This window comes from Struthio camelus, chromosome Z (assembly GCF_040807025.1).
Source record: "Struthio camelus isolate bStrCam1 chromosome Z, bStrCam1.hap1, whole genome shotgun sequence".
NCBI classification, from domain to species: domain Eukaryota; kingdom Metazoa; phylum Chordata; class Aves; order Struthioniformes; family Struthionidae; genus Struthio; species Struthio camelus.
In genome coordinates, this window is record NC_090982.1 from 26,999,507 (window position 1) to 27,017,399 (window position 17,893).

The window sequence follows — 17,893 nt, forward strand, 5'->3', positions numbered from 1 at the left end:
CCACTCTCCATCGTCTCTGAGAGGTCCTGGAGAGCAGGAGAGGTGCCTGGAAGAAAGCCAGTGTCACCCCAGTCTTCACAAAGGGCAAGAAGGAGGAGGCAGGGAACTCCAGGCCCGTCAGCCTCACCTCCAGGCCTGTGAAAGGTGAGGGAGCAGCTCATCCTGGGTGCCATCTCTAAGCAAGTGGAAGGCCAGAAGGTGATCAGGAGTAGTCAGCACGGATTCACCAAGGGGAAATCATGCTTGACCTGTCTGATAGCCTTCTGTGATGGAACGACTGGCTGGGTAGATGAGGGCGGAGCAGTGGATGTTGTCTACCTGGACTTCAGCAAGGCTTGGGACACTGTCTCCCATAATATCCTCACAAGCAAGCTCAGGCACTGTGGGTTGGATGAGTGGACGGTGAGGTGGATTGAGAATTGGCTAGATGGCAGAGCTCAGAGGGTTGTGATCTGTGGTGCAGGGTCTAGTGGGAGGCCTGTAGCTAGCGGTGTCCCCGAGGGGTCAGTCCTGGGTCCAGTCTTGTTCAACGTATTCATCAATGATCTGGAATGAAGGGACAGAGTGCCTCCTCAGCAAGTTTGCTGATGAACCAAAACTGGGAGCGGAGGCTGAGACACCAGAGAGCTGTACTGCCATTCAGAAGGAGGGACCTGGACAGGCTGGAGAGCTGGGCGGAGAGGAACCTCCTGAAGTTCAACACAGGCAAGTGCAGGGTCATGCACCTGGGAAGGAATATCCCCATGCACTAGTACAGGCTGGGGTTTGACCTACTGGAAAGCAGTTCTGCAGAGAAGGACCTGGGGTGTCCTGGTGGATAAACTGACCATGAGCCAGCAATGTGCCCTTGTGGCCAAGTGGGGCAACGGTATCCTGGGGCTGCATTAGGCAGAGTGTTGCCAGCAGGTGGAGGGAGGTGATCCTCTCCCTCTACTCAGCCCTGGTGAGGCCTCACCTGGAGTCCTGTGTCCAGTTCTGGACTCCCCAGTACAAGAGAGACATGGACTACTGGAGAGGGTCCAGCAGAGGGGCTACAAAGATGATTAGGGTGCTGGAGCATCTCTCCCATGAAGAAAGGCTGAGAGAGCTGGGCCTGTTCAGCCTGGGGAAGAGAAGACTGAGAGGCAATCTCATCAACGTGTCCAAGTATCTGAAGGGAGGGTGTGGAGAAGATGGGGCCAGACTCTTCTCTGTGGTGCCCAGCGACAGGACAAGAGGCAATGGGCACAAACTGAAACACAGGCAGTTCCATCTGAACAAGAGGAGAAACTTCTTTCCTGTGAGGGTGACAGAGCACTGGCACAGGTTGCCCAGGGAGGTGGTGGAGTCTCTTTCCCAGGAGATATTCAAAACTCACCTGGACGTGATCCTGTGCACTGTGCTCTAGAGGACCCTGCTTGAGCAGGAGGGTTGGACTAGATGATCTGTAGAGGTCCCTTCCAACCTCAACCATTCTGTGATTCTGTGATAAATCTTATTTATAAGTGTATTGGGAATGAAAGGCAAGATAGAAAGTCCTGTTAGTGATTTCTTGGTTTGGTATGACCAGCTTTTATTACGGCTAGTTATTTTAGATTTATTTTTTTTGTTTTTATGAAGTCTCTAATCAAATCTACAGCAGTTCAGGATGTTTTGTAGCTTTCTGTTTGAGAGATCTTTTTGACATCTTGTCTTCTATTGAGTTGCTCATCCAGCTGAATTTTTTCTGCAGTGCTAATGAAAGAAGCACGTAAAAATGTGTGTGGTGAGGAAATAAATGGTCAAAAAAAATGAAAATCCTTTCTCCATTTTTCTCTATTCTAGTTTCAAACTGAACTTTCTAGATTGAGTATAACAGGACTGATCACAACAATAATGTAGTTCTCTAAGAACAAAGTTAGAATTTTAGGAGTAATTTGAAAATTAAGGTCAGATAGCAAAACTATTTCTAATAGGGCATTTTTATGTCTTTCCGGCTTTTGTAGAATGGCAAGAAATGCAAATGAAGATGGTGGTGGGGATGATACTAGTTTTAATTTCAGCTGGAAAATGTTCACAAGCTGGGACTACCTGATTGGCAATCCTGAAACAGCAGATAACAAGTTTGCTTCCATCACAACAAGCTTTAAGGTAAAATAGAGCTCACTAAAGAGAGGTAAGCTGATTTATCTTTCACAGTGATGTGAACCAGATAGAACTAATGTGAAATATTAACTGTGCCTGGGATTTAGGTGCTTAATTTCGAATTGGGCAGCTATATACCTTTGTGGGTCTGGGTCTTTGTGCCTTGCCATTGTAACTCTCTCATTCTGGTTGTGGAGGAAAAAGCATCCTTTGTGTCCTCCGTGATTGCAGTTTTAGTTTTAGCAAAATGATTCTACTGTAAAATGATATTTTTCTTGTCCTCATCTTTGATGATTTCCAGTTTCTATGATGCTTATATCTGATTTTTTTTTTAATGCTGATGACATTTGCCAAGCTGACATTATCATCTTCTCTTTCTATTCTGAAGAGATACAATTTGACAGCAATATCATTGTCTAAAAAGGGCTATTCATCATACCAAAAGAATTCGCGCCAGAATTTTGAGTCTATACTTTCACTTCAATAGGAAGAGAAGGTTACCTTCCTTGCATAAGAGAAAGTTTTATTTTCAGATGAATTATGAAGCATAGCTCAGTCTACAATGCAATACAAGGCATTCTTAGGCTTCTTCTCAGTTTTAGGCTATGATGATTTCCACAGTCACTCTGTGATGAATGAGGGGTGGGATGTGAGGTGCAACACTGTGAAAACAGTGGAGAGGAGGTATGCTCTCTGTTGAAGGCTCAAGAAAGTGCTTCTACCCCAGGGTCAGTGGGGTAGAAGGCAGAGCAATTTCTAAAGCAAACTGCAATTTTCAGTATAATTATATACAGGGAATACTGCAGCAGGGTGTGTTACCAGGCAATGAGTAAGTGTGACTTGCGGTCACACTGAAAACATATGACGTGGGGACTGGAGCGCCAAGGAGTAGTAGCCTTTTCCAGTCACCCACCTCACCCTTCTGTTGTACATGAGTGATATTAGAGCTGATAAACTACCTCATCCTGCCCACCTTCCCAACTGCAGGCAGAAAAAAATAACTTCAGTCAAAGACAGTGGAAAGAAAAGGTCCCAGGAAAACAGAAATTGAAGATATACTGATGAGACTGTCCCTGAACTTTCCCCTGCACACCTACTAGGGACAGTTGCTGAGAGCTATTTGGGGAAAAACACGAACCGGTTGAGACAGATTTATTCTTGAGAAATAAACTCACACAGCTTAACCATGATCTTGGCAAGCAAGCAAGGAACCAAAGAGAGAAAGGGTGAAGTCTGGTCCTGAGTGAGGCCATAGGAGTTTTGCTCAAGAGCTGCTGCAGTCACCTTTCATTTATGTAACAAATGCAACTGGTAAGAAAAACAGAGACATGCAGACTAATTATTACGACTTAGGGGTTTAGCTTCCCTAATGGGCATCCGAGCTCCCTCTCTGAAGTGAGAAGCTGTAACTAAACTCCCTTTTCACAAGGACATCTCAGAGTGAAAGCTCTTCCTGCCAGCGAAAGTGGGAGCTGGAGATTAAAGTTACACCACAATCCTAATATTTATCCGTCATGGCCAAGGGTAAATGTAGGATAAACATTTTATTTTGCAGTATGAAGCTGTGCACTTTTTATCTTGTCTGAGATTCCTTTTCATTCCTCCTGAATTGCTGACTCTCAAAACTTTTTGCCATTTCTTCACGAATGCACACATTTTTAAGTGTGACAGTTCCTTTTGTGGCAGCTAGTCACACATTTATCCTTCTGGGTCACTCAGCCTTACAGCACCTCGCAAGCTGACAGAAAATGCTGGCTGCTTTTCTACACATGAGTGCAGGTGTAACAAGACTCCACAGGGACATGCTCACTGCAAGCAAAACAAACTCTGGGGAGCCAAAACCCTGGGACCTATCATAGTCCAAAACAGATTTTCTATGACAACATAAGCTGTTCTCAACACATAGTGACCAGTCATGGATTTGTATCTTCACCATTTATTTAACTGACTTCTAACAACTAGATAAACATGGATGAGTCTGACCTTTAAAGTGCTGCTAATAACACTCTTTTGTTTCTAACAAGTGCAGGAAGCTATTGTGGAGGAGCAGGAGAGCCGAAAAGAAGAAAATATTCACTTGACTAGATTCCTGAGGGTTCTTGCTAACTTCCTGGCCCTGTGCACACTTGCTGGGAGTGGCTACCTCATCTTTTTTGTTGTGAGAAGATCCCAGAAATTTGCCCTGGAAGGTCTGGAGAACTACGGGTGGTGGGAGAGAAATGAAGTTCGTGCTAACACGTTTTTATAATAGATGTGGTTTGAAACTCTGTTCCTATGCTCTGCATGTTGCATTTTTTTCTCCTGGAATTTAAATACTTTGGGTGCGGGTGGTAAACATTTAAGAAAGCAATTCTTCTGGTTTCCCTGCTTCCTGCTTCATTAAAATTATTATTCTTTGGTTGTTTCTTTCAAATGTCTCTTTATGTTTAGCTTTCATATGAGACCTTTGGCTTTTCTTCTCTGTGCTCCTAAGACTGTTTTTCAGCTGCTCTGTGGATGCACAAGATCTCTGCAAAAGAGCCCGTTGTCCTCTTTCTTTCCCCTTGAGACTGGCCCAGATGCACTGACTGGTGTGTGATCATGCTTAACTTTGGGGCCTCATGAGCATAACTTTGCAGGGCAGTAACAAGATGAAACTTATACCTTTCAAATCCCCTGTCCAGTCTACGAGCCTAATGTCATTTTTAGGGTGATCATCTCTTGAACAGATCTAGCCCTGACTAATGGATGTGTATGGTGAAAGTGATTGTTTGTTACAATGGTATGCAGTAAGCACCTGAACTCAGCTTTACCATATGGAAACCTGGGCAGATTTTACTTTCTTAATGAACACACTGTTTTCTATGTTGTAAAGCTAGCTGTTCATTGTTCAAAGCTCATATTCTGAAGTAATGTGTAAAATAGATACTTAATTTAAGATAAAGCAAAAGGATACCAACTTGCCAAAACTGCTGGGATGGAATGATGGTGAAATGAAGAAGGTCACTCCCTAATTTTGAACACCAAAAACCAATGGATAAAATAACATAAAAAACTCCATCAATCCATCTTTGGAATGTAGAGAAATGGTGCTGTTGACATTGGATGGAATTGTTTGAAAAAAAAATTGTTTTACTTTAGTGGGAAACAGAAGTCATGTACAAAATTACTTGACTTCAAGCAACATGAGCTCTGCGTGTGACAGCAGAATCTCACATGAATGCAGCACAGGAGGAATTCAGCTCTTTCTTGTCCAAAACATGTGGTAATGGATCTGTGATAATGAGAACTGTGCTACCAAAGCAATTATATTATCTTTTGTTACAATCTGCAAAGCAGTTAAACATATACATGTTTACATTTTGGGGGATTTTTTGTTTGTTTGTTTTACAAAAAAATTCCACTAAGGAGGCTCTGTATCACGGAGCTAAGATCTACAGCAGGTGTTTCTAAAGAAGGGTTGATAAGGCAGCTTTGTCAGGATTTGGCTAGCGCTACCTATTGGCAGGCAATGAACACACTTGTGAGGTACATCCTATTGCTCTTGATTAGAGGCTGATGCTTAATTAAATAAATGAATTTACCTTCTACCTAATAGCCATTTCACCATTTTTTCTCATTTTCTAGAAAGATCTAAATCCAGATTATGTTTGTACCATGAAGAAACAAATTGAGCTTTTGTTCAGAAAAAGGCCATTAACACTTGGTGTACTATTTAGAGTAAATGAAAGTACACCTCTTATATACAATTGAAGCATATGTCTCACATATATATTATTTCTCTCCCTGGTTATTCTCCTCTGCCATACTCCTGTAAACCTACGCAAAGCTGGCCTCATATTCAGTGAGGCTTAGCTTTCCCTCCATCACAGCAGTACCTAGTTTTGTGGGGTCACAGCTCAGATGAATAAGTCTAGCCCTTGTTGGGGAGGAGAAGAAAATTATGGGGAACAGGCAGACCAGGGCTCTATGGGATTTCATCAGGTTTTGCATATGTCCCCGTGCATGGCTGTGGCATGGTGGGTGATTGTGGACAAATCATGGATCATTTGCGAGAAGAGAAGGTAGGTGATATACATTAAATTTTTTTCCAGATGCAAAAATATATAGATTTCACATTTTATATATTGCAAGCTTAAATAAGTCCACAGATTTTTTGCCAAAAATATCCTGCTATTTATCCTGGAGTTTCTAGCAGTGGAGATTAAGCAGATCAGTGCATTTATATAGAACTTATTAAACCAATGCTCAGTTTTAACTCTAGGAATCATCAGACAGTTTTTATTACTATGAACTATAAATTCTTACTCAATTAATTTTAAAAAATGAAACTGTATTTACTAGAAAAATAGATCTCTATTACTGCTTGCTGCAGCAAATGCTAGACAACCATTGTCAGTGGAAGAAATGGTTTATTTTAACTAAACTACTTACTCTTAATGAACTTATCATTTAATCAACAAGCAGTCACTGTTCAGTACTTAATGTTGTGTTGGCACAATTTAACATGCTGGGGGGGGTGTGTGCGTGTTCATGTTTAGACGTGACTGCAGTCCCAACATCTTATCAAATTTGCAGCAGCTGGAGAAACAGAAAGGCTTGTATAAGCTGTAATTTTCTAGCTTTCAAAGTGTCGTGCAGGGGCTTGGTCTCTACAGTGGTTAAGCTCTCAGAGAGATAAAAGAATGTGTCTGGAACCACAGTTTTCACTAATTAGTGGGTGCCTCTTGATTGTTCCCTTCTCATAGAGGAATGTCATCGCTGTAGGGCAGAGAGTTTTTCTGAGATTCACTCAGCAGATACTGACTGTAAGATAATGTCAGCTACTGAGTATAACTCTATTGTGGATGCTTGCTGGCATGTTGCCCTTCTCCTGGCATATCATTCTATAATTTTTAAGTCACAGAGAACACTGAAACTGTGCCCAGTATAAACAGCAGAAGAAAGTCTGGCTCCAGCACCTGAGCCTGGCGTTGACAAAAAATCCAGAATATAAATTGGCCCCTTTCTAAAATCATGCTAGATGTGGCTAAAATTCATGGGAAGATGTATTTTTGCTTTTCTTGTCTGTCCAACAAAATCCTTTACAATAAACGAAAAAAAAATATGAAAATATATATATGAAACTCGTATGAGAAATTTTTTTGCTCTTGAAATATAGAACCCATCAAAATTTTTGAATTTTGAAAATTCAGTAGGCTACATTTATCTCAGTAAAACCTTGCACTTTTCATTACAATTGTTCCCCACTTTTCAGCTTGGCAAGTTTCTGTACCTTGTTCCACATTCCCAGTAATGTTTCTTTCTCCAGAATTAGAAATGCTCCCAAGATAGGGAGCATGAAGAATCAAGGCATGGAAAAATACCTATATAGAAAGCAAATGAAAAAAACATGGTTGCTTTAGATAGGCAGTAAAAAAGTGAGAACATAATAACAATTTTTAAAAATTACTGTAGGACATAACTTTTCTTCCAAAAGGCACGTTCACTATGTCTTCCAGTACAAGAACTATGGGACAGCAAATGAATCAAGTATGCAGCCTGTTACAATAAGTTTATATTTCAAGGATTCGTGATTGGTCATGCTGGCTGTAGCTGGCTTCAGCATGAGAGTCTGTATTTGCCATCTGCCACTATATTGTTTGGCTTAGTGGGGACTGACACAAAATATGTTAGAAACAATGTTAGGGACTTGGAAGATTTTAGATAAAAAAGTTTGCATAATTTACTGCTGTGAAAAAAACCCCAATGTATTAAGCACTAATATCTCATCTAGAGCTTAACACTCTAGTGCTTAATGCTATCTTTTAGAAGTATGAAAAAACAAGAAGATCCACAATTTCTATAAAAAAGATTTTTTTTTCAGATTAAGGTATGAAATCCATCGGCTATTAAAATAATAAGGTCAAGGTTACAAAAGATTTAAACATAAATCCTACTTTTCAGTTATAAAGCCACATGCTGCAAGTGGTGGTAGCTACATGTTTTTGTTTGTTTCTTTGTTTTTAAACTGTTATGAAGGAATAGTAACTTATTTGTCCTACTGACAAATAACTCTGTCTAAATACATAGAAAACATCAGTGAGTTCCTGTAACCATTAAAAATCTACCTATGATTATTTCTTGCATAGTGCTACAAGACATGTTCAGAATGTACTATGAATTGCCTGTAAGTACAAAAATCCAGTAATTAGCTCTAGAACGCATTAAAAAACCAAAAAATTGAAAAAAGTTGAAAAAGGAAAAGGAAAGCCATTTATTTCTTCAATCAAAAGCCCCAGTTCAACAGAAAAAAAAACTTTATAGGAGTGAAAATGCAGGAATTTGTACATGGACAAATTTATTTGTTGGCACAGTGCCCTTCTGCTGCGACATTACTTCTAAGAACCAAGATCCAGTCTTGACTCTCTTGATAATGGGATGCTAAAAATGTATTAACATTTGCATTAAGTTTAACAAGATGAGTTCTAGGATGACTGAGAAATGCTAGTTTCAGAGCAATTGGAAGATTAGATTTCTGTGAATAATTCTGTATTTTGTGACTTAATCAATTCTTTTTTTCTTACTTGTTTTATTTATGAGTCATCTCAAACAAATATCTTTGTATTTTCCACTGACCTTTGTCATTTAACTTGAAATATTTTTTCTGTTAGTTATTTTCTTTTTAAGTTCCTTGAAAATGCACTTTTAAAATGAAATTTTATTTGAAATTGTAAAATGGCATTTTTACACCTTTTCAGTTATTTTCATTTTTTGGCAGACACCATTAATTGAATTTTGCACTATTTCACCAAATATTTCAAGCAGATGTGAAATAAATTTTAGCAGCCACTCAGGACAGTTAGAGCCTTGGAATATCTCATTTTCTGTAGACTATATAGCACATGTTGAATTTTAAACTTTTTAATGAAAGCTAGTTTTTTTTTTCTAAGTTTGCATTCAGTAAACTCATTCTGTTTCAACACTGCTATGATAATGAGTTAGTGTTGTTAGAGGCTTCAAAGAACAACAGATAGGAAGAAAATGGATTGACTTTAATTTGCCTATGCAGTGAGGACTTGTAAGAATTAATTTTGGGTCAGATGTCACATGAATTTAATTTAGTACAGTATAAAAAGAAGACCTCAGATATCCATCTACAGTAGTCCACTACTGATTTTTCACCCCTTTCTTTCTTTGTGAAAACATCCTGCGATTCCCCAAACTGATTTTGTTTCTCATTAAATCAAATGCCAACTAAAAAGTAGCAGTGGAAATACACCCTTCTTCCAAATCAATAATAATCAAAGAAATTGCCTCTAGCACTTCACTACATATTTCTTTTTATCTTTTTACTTAGGTGAACATGGTGATGTCACTTTTAGGAATGTTCTGCCCAACACTTTTTGATGTAATCAGTTCTCTGGAAAATTACCACCCTCGAATTGCTCTAAGATGGCAGCTGGGACGCATCTTTGCTCTTTTCCTCGGCAATCTCTACACTTTCATTATTGCCCTGATGGATGAAATCAATCTCAAGGCAAGCTATTTACAGTGGCCCTCCCTTCCTTTTTAGCATGTCAAAGATGAGCTATGTCACAAACTTGTCAGGAAGATAATTTCTTTTCCTGTGCTGTGAAACATATCCATGCTTGAGCTGGAAATGGGAGTCCTGGAGTAGAAAAGGTTGAGAATCGGTAACACAAGATCATAATGTTGTTTTCCTATTTGTTTATTTTTCAGTTGGAAGAAGAGAAGATAGTCAAGTATAACATGACAATATGGGAAGCTAGTCTATACAATGGTACTATTCCAGAAAATTCAACTGCTCCTCCAATACAGGTGGACCCTGCAGATGTCCCCAGAGGACCATGTTGGGAAACAATGGTAGGGCAGGTAATGCAACTGTTTTGAGTTGATATTTGAAAATAGATCATAATCTGTTACAAGTTACCATATCAAAGCCCTCTCTATTTCAGCTGTTGAGAGGCATTAAGGCAGGAACAGATGCGGTGAAGATATGGGACAAGATGATGACAAGGTCCTATTTTTTCCTTAGCTACAAAGCTGAGAAAAAGTTGCTTTAGTTTCTTTGGACCCTACGTAGTAAGAACTCATTTGTTTCTCTTGATAGCTGACAGCATCTGATTTCAGAATTTTGATCAGACAAGATCAATTTCTGACTAGAATAGGCCTATGTCAAAGATAAAAAATGAGTAGCTCAGCAGGGAAATATACATAAAATCAGATCTTGCCAGCAGTGTGCATTTGAGAAGGTATTTCTGTCTTTAGCCAAATAGTATGCTGCAATACAACAGCAGCGGTTTAATGATAAATCTGCCCAGACATTTCATTTGATTTAGTTGGACATCCGTACCTATTGACCTATTCTTGTTATATGCCTTTTCCAAAGACTTTCCCAGCATCTCCTGTTCCTGTTTGATTATACCTCATTCTTCTTGTTGTTGTTTTGCTCCTGAGACTGAATAAAGCACTAAATTACAACTTTTTGCTGTTGTTTCCTCACTTTAAGAGTCTTCCCTCCTGGTTATCTCCAGTCCTGGAGAAGGCAACAGTCAGGAGCAGACAGGCAGGAGAAAACAGCCCCACTGGTCTTCTGACTAGCACTGGGTGACAAGTGATGAACACCAAAAGCTCATCACTATGTTAACTTTCTCCTTAATTTGGGATCAGAGAGAATAAGAGTTTTCTGGGCAATTGGGATAAGGCCTGATACAGTAGAGTTTAGGGGGGGCTTACTGGAAGTATATTAGAGGTATGAGGATTTCTGTTAAGATTTTTCTTCTTTTCTCTCCATATTTTTTGAGACTTGGGGCTCCTATAGGAAGTAAGCCCTTTTTTTTTGAATCTTCCCAATTATAGGGACCAAAAGGGATTTAAGATATCAGCAAAGAATTTCATTTGGGTGGTAGTTTTGGGTGGAAGGCTTTCCTGGCCTCATTATGCTCTGGAAGTCTTGGCTGAGAAAATATGAATACAAATTAGACCAACAGATGAGGGACAGTTTTTCTCTTGGCATCTCTCAGAACTGGTGAATGTAGAGGAGGGGCAAAGAGTCTTTTCTGAGTTGATCAGGGTAAGCACATTTAGGGATCTAGTCCACTATTTCATTATTGTTATAATTATTGATTTCCTAAACATATTCTTAAAAGAAAATTTTGCTTTAACAGGAATTTGTGCGGCTGACAGTCTCTGACACGATGACAACATATATCACAATTCTAATTGGTGATTTCTTGAGAGCTGTCTTTGTTAGGTTTTTCAATTACTGCTGGTGCTGGGACTTAGAGTATGGATTTGTAAGTATCTCATTTGCTATTTTAAATGTCTTTGTCAGATTATCACTTGACATTTTTGAAGTAAATTGTATTTTCCTCTCAAGCCTTTAGAGTTTATAGTTGACTAGACATGTTACCTTCAAAATCCCAGAACAATATTAAGTGTTATCTTTTATCAGAATTTGCTTCTGTGTTTTTATCTATCTTGTTCTGTAGGCTTTGGTAACATTAGGAAATGTATTTTTTTTCATTTGATTGGGTAAGCAAACTGGGTACACATTTTTGACACATTTTCATGTTAAGGTCTCATTCCTAGTTCTATAGAAAACAGTGGAGAGGCTCTCACTGATTTTCATGGGCTTTCAGACAGGCTCTTAACTGATTTCTAACATACTGAGGCAGCCAGTGTTTGTGGGGAAAAATATGAAAGAAGTTGCTGTAGAAATTTGATTAGCAGTATTTTTTACTGGAATTAGTTTAGCCAAAACAAAGTTAATCAGAACCATAGCATAAGCATGTGGGCATGCCAGCTCTTCGCTCTGGAGAGACTTTCTCTCTTTTAAACAGATTTCAGCTAGATTTAAATTAGCAGGCTAAGATACTTGCACTGACAGCTGCAGTTTTCACCTGTGAGGCGCCTGCCAGGATACCGTGAAAGTTTGTGAAGCCCCTCCTGAAGCCTCTCTTGTACAAACTACCTGCTATGGGAAAAAGCTAAGTCACGTAAAGCTGCCTCTGGTATGTCTGCAGGAACAGCTATCATAGCTGTCCTACCCATTCTCTTATTTGTCCTCACTTCCTCATGGTTTTACCTTCACAAGTATATGATTTTCTTGTTTAACTAAGAGCCACCTTTAAGGAAATGATTAATATTCAGAGGAAGGGAAAGTTTTGTTTTTGTGGTTTCTGGTTTAACAGTCTCACTGCTACTGTTGAACTGCTGTGAAATTTTAGCTATTTTAGCCAGGTTCAGCTTTCTCCCTGTTAACTGAGACACAGGGTCTCAACCAGGACAAGAGTAGCGATGGGGAGAGACAACCAGTCAGACAGCTTGTGGACAAACAAGTCATAATCTTTGTAATATCAATATCAAACGTTGGAATTTGAACATAATAAGGACAGAGAGCCAGCACAGCTTGTGGAGCTCTGGAACAATGTGTTTTCATATACTTACATTGCCTTTGGAGCTTCCTCATGTTTTTATATGTACCACAGGCATTGCAATAGCTGAGGCTGGATGTGGGGGATGCATGAATCTCTGTCACCAAGGCTACATCTGATTGGAAATAGGTCAGGCTTCATATTTTCCAAAGATGCTGAAGTGGTAGCCTGCACATTTTCCCTATTAGGATATCCAAGATCAATGAAAGAGCCTAAATGGATGCAAGCCTGAAAGTCATTCTGATGACTGTAGGACTCCACTTTAGGTGACTTGACTTCCCTTTTGCTGCCTTTTGGGCTGCCTGAAACTGCTTCACTATTGCCTTTTACTCTGAGTCAATGGGGCTCTCTCCTCATTCGCTGCAGGAATTGCAAACATCTTTAGAAAAAAGCTTTCAAATTTAGTTATGGTTTGGTCTTTGTATTTGAGAGGGGGAGAATATAGGGAGCTTTCTCTTTCACTATACCCTTTGGTGTATCCATAGTTAAGAACTCAGTGAGGATGTCCTTGGGTAAGGGGATGCTCAAAGTCTCTGCCTGCTAGCAACTATGCAATAGGGATGCTCTAGGGGATCAAAGGATGTTTCCGTTTAATACTCCAGTCAGCAAGCTGCTGGAGCATGCAACTTTCCAACAGGATAACTCATACATTTAAAACAATATACTTATGTGCTGCAAAGTGCTATTGCCCGTTGTGCATTTGACTTGGCAGAAAGACAGAGCACGCTGTCACAGAAACTCAGTCAGTATTTTCCCCTCACTCTTTTCAGGGTAGCACAAAAGTTAGCATCCTAAATGTTTTAGTAAGGTACAAACCTCACTCACAAAGTTTAAAGCATTCACTAAAGTGGGAGTTCAGCTGCTGAAATACTGTGCCTATTTGAGATGCACTAGGATGTCCAGAGCAGCCAAATGGGGCTACTAAATGCATGATCTGTGAGATATCTGCAATCTCCCAGAGCTGGGAGCGATCCAGTGTACTGTAGGGCAGCAAGGCTTGAATTGGGGTTGCCAGATGAGAGAAGCACCAGTTAGTCCATTAACACTTCAGGCTTAATTCTTGCTATTTAGCTTTTTTATCGTCAGTTATGTTAATATGTTATAGTAATTGAATCAATAGAACAAAGGCTACAAAGGAGAGAGCTTTAGTTGAGGTACTGAACTAAAGAGCTACACAGATACCGCCCTTTTTTCTAGCCAGCCAGCCACATTCAGATAGATAGTGATAATAGAGGGAGCAGCTCTTGACTGTCAGTAAGGAGGGAGAGTGAGCCTCATAGCCCACATGTGAAGGGTTCAGCACTGTTAATGGTAGCTGCAGCATATTTATCCAGCAGTGAGGGGATGCCTTATTTCCATGATATATTATTGTTCTCAAAGCATCAACAATGCATTTGCTAGTGGGGGGGTGCTGAATTTATTAGTTGTACAGAAAAAATGTAATTAGTGCTCCAAGGAAAAGATCTGCTGCCTTTAAAGAATTAAGGCATCTGAGATTCCTAATTTAAGCAATCAGAGTCAGTGCTGTAGCCTGGAATCTTTGTACTGCTCTTTCTGTGCAAAAACATGGTGGAAACTGATCTAAAGAAACATCTGAAATGCAATTTTTTTCTAAGTCTTTACCTTATTAGATACTATGAAGAAAGAGGAATCTGTGAGTGAGTCATGTCCAGATTTTTCATTTTGTTGACAGATTCACGTTTGAAAATCACCCTTTGTTCACGTGACAATTTCTATCCTGATCAGCAGTACGTATTTAGCAAACTGAATTGACAGTTTTCATTGGTACTTTAAAATTCAATTTATTATTAATAAAATAGTGAAGTTTTTGTTTAGCAGTATATAAGAATGGCTTTAGTGGGTCCCTCAGGTCCAGTATCGTGCCTCAGACAACAACCAGCAGTGAAAGTGCAGGCTGAAAACCACTGAACCTCTGGCAATCTCTGAGCTTAAAATCTTCTTGAGCAAGAGGCTGTACCAGTGTCATTGTGGTTAGCCGCTGTGGTGTAGCTTTTGTTCATTAATTTTTATACTGTCTTTAAACCCTTACAGATTTCTGACAACCAAAAGCTGCTTTTGCAACGAATTCCACAAATTAATCTGCATGTACTATAAAAAAGCACTTCCTTTGGTTTGTTTAAAGATGTAATTTCAGATCATTTTGTTTGATAGTGCTAGCTCCTCTGTTATGAAAAACAGTGGCACTTTATTTGCTCTATACGATCCTATTCACCTTCTCCACATCATTTATGATATCCTACCCCTCTATATAGCTCCCATTAGTCAACCATTTCCAAGTCAAGGGCTACCAGTCTATTTAATCTTTATTGGTATGGAAGCAAATTCCTAAATATACACAACATAAATATAGCAGTTTGATGCAAACATACGCAAAAATATCTGTACATGCACACAAGACTATGTAGAAAAAGCACAGGGGCTGCAAAAATTCCAGCAGTACAAATTAAAAGACTGGCTTTAATGTGGCCCTTTTAATAGAATATCTTTGGCTTGGTTCAGCCTCAAGGGAATAGCTATTTTTGTACTTCGTGCCCTTACTCCTTCTATCAGTTGTCAGTAATTAGTACCTGCATGGTATACATCATTCGTGATTTTCTTGCCCACCCGCTACAGTGAATCATGCAAGTCACCAAGCTGTGGTGCAGTATACCTGACTATTACAAGAGAGCTGATTAAGCAAAATCTTGTGACAACATAAAACCCTATGGATAATACGTTTTAATCAAATATTTTGGTGTAAAATAAAAATTTACAGCTCTTATTTCCTACCAGAAATTTTTGTTCAGGATTGCACACACACAAACATGTGCACACAAACAAATACATGTGTGTTGCAGGCATTGCTCAAATGCAGTGTATTCAATGTTTGCAATTGAAAAGTGTTCGTGAATTAGAGAGACGCTAGTAAATAGAATAAGAGAAGATCTGTGGAAATGATGTAAGTTTTGGAAAAACAGAATGAGCTCTCTGAATGTCGCTCAGAGAAGACAAAGGAACGATTTGGTGATAGTCTATGTATCTGAACTGGAAACAAAAATTTATAACAGCGCTGTTCGATCTAGCAAACAGCAATAATGAGATCCAATGCCTGGGTCCTGATATTCATTAGAAATTGGATATACATATTAAACAGGCAAGTCAATTAACCGTTGGTACTGTCTATCAAAGCTTAAAATGGATTCTTCAATAGTGCAATTGTTAAACTGAAAATAAGAAAGATATGTTACAGTTCAAACAGGAATTAATTCAGGGAAGCCTCATGGCTTGTACTGTACTGGAGAGCAGACTGGATGATCACCACAATCTCTATTAACTACTTCAATTAGAAGTTGACAAATTATTATTTTAAAATTTACCCAGTACCCAGAACTATTTTTATTCTATTTTAACACCTTCCTCTGTACGAACAGCTCAAAAGGATCTTCAATAAAATGCTGTAAGCTGCATTAAAGTCTGCCTGTTGGCTTTGAGTCATATTAATCTGTTTCATGATTCACTGATAATATGCAACAGGAGTCTTGACAAGACAATGACAGTATGTTTGTGCTGTTGAAACTGACAGCTTTAATCTACTGCAAAACATCTTAAAACCCTTTGTGCAAGCCTAATGAAAGCATTTGTGTTATTTCTTTCAGCCATCATATTCAGAGTTTGATATAAGTGGGAATGTGCTGGGACTGATCTTTAACCAAGGCATGATCTGGTAGGTATGGCAAAGGGTGTTGTGTCCTCATGGTCTCTTATGGGTCAGTGTTCTCTGTAGGACTGCAATATTTCTAAAAGGCTCTTCTGAAATGCTGATCATACCTCATTACTCTAGTTTAATGGAAGTGTCATGCAATATAGATCAAACTCTGGCACACTGAAATCAGTGGAATTGTTTCACAACTAGTTCTGGGCTAAGATTAAGGGTCAGATGCATCAGCATTTTGCCTTGAGTGGGTGAGACCAACCAGTATAAAGCTGGGTTGGTAAATGGTTTGTGACAGCCAAGCAAGCAGTTGGCCTGTACTATTTTGCTTTGAATTTCAATCTTTCAAAACATCATATACTCTTTGCCCATGGGTCCTCTGAAAAAAGCTTTAAAACAAATTTTCATATACTTGTGTGTGAGTGTGTGTATGTGTGTGTGTGTGTGTGCATAAAACACTACCGCTGCAGTATTAGTGCTCAACCCTGCAGCATGAGAGATCTAAGTTTCATTACATTTCTGATCTTTACCTGATACTTTACTGGCTTCTTCTCTGAATTAATTCTTGTTTAGGCTGACTTATTTAACTTTGATAGAACTTTGATGATTAGACTTTTTGCTTGGTGCAAGGCCCCAAGCTCTGTAATGCACAAAGGGCATTGGCACCAAGGGGCTTTACAAACCCACCAGCTTGCTCAGGTGAAGGGTGCATTAGTAGGATGAGCACATCGGCCATGGCCATGTATCTGCTGCGTGCCATCGGAGCATGGGCAGAGTGAGCCCAACTGGCTGCTGAAGTGCAGGAGACCTACACTGCACGTGACACTTGGAGTAAAATGATCAGCTGAGCTTTGCAATCAATGTGTTCCTGTTTGCCTTAAGTGTGGCATCCTAATTTGTAATAGGAAGCATTTCTCAAGCTGCTGTTTGTCAAAATGATGAGGCTGCAGTGTAACCTATACTTGCAAACTTTATACACAGTTGATCTCACTCACACTTTCTGCTGCTGTAACTAACACTTTAGGAGAGAGGCTGGAAATCACTCCGTAGGTGAAAGAAGCTGGAGACTGGGTAAGCGAGGAGATTCCTGATTACTCTCTACGAAAACTTCTTTATGTAGCAGCTATCATTTTATACTTCATTACGCCTACAGATTTTGCGCTCTTCTACGGTGCAGTGTCCTACCATACATGTTCCTTCACAGAATCTATTACTTGCGCCTTAGTGGTGCTGCATAGATACACAACATCTATCTGCTTACTGCAGAACTGGAATCACATTCACATGCCAATTGGTATTCACTGGCCCAAGTAAGGCACTAGAGCTGTGGGTTTTTTTTTTTAAAAAAAAAGGTCTGATGGCTTCAACTGAACTAAAGATATTAGAATAGTAAAAAAAGGGTGACTGAATTATAATAAATATACACTTCAGAAACCATTACTGCCGTTAATGCATATATAGGATAGAATTGTTTCTGTTTTACGTAGTTTTACGTATTCCACTGCACATGCTTGCCCTCATCTGAAGCAAAATAACAAGTTTAAAGTGCAGCAGGTGAGTTGCTGTATCACAGAGCTAGAAAGGATTTGAGAGGCATGTATTTGTGCATTTGTATTTCTTTATGAGAGAGAGACTGTGTGCTTAGGAAAATTCCTTTCTT

General features: G+C 39.4%; 1 protein-coding gene across 1 annotated transcript in view; it reads left to right on the forward strand.

The window, feature by feature from the left end:
- TMC1 (transmembrane channel like 1) overlaps positions 1-17,893 on the forward strand; it is a 77,026-nt gene that overhangs the window by 51,119 nt on the left and 8,014 nt on the right. The window contains exons 10-15 of the mRNA XM_068927938.1: positions 1,965-2,109; positions 4,133-4,327; positions 9,422-9,601; positions 9,805-9,957; positions 11,253-11,381; positions 16,178-16,245. Of these exons, the coding sequence (XP_068784039.1) occupies positions 1,965-2,109; positions 4,133-4,327; positions 9,422-9,601; positions 9,805-9,957; positions 11,253-11,381; positions 16,178-16,245 (870 nt within the window). The remainder of the gene's footprint in view (positions 1-1,964; positions 2,110-4,132; positions 4,328-9,421; positions 9,602-9,804; positions 9,958-11,252; positions 11,382-16,177; positions 16,246-17,893) is intronic.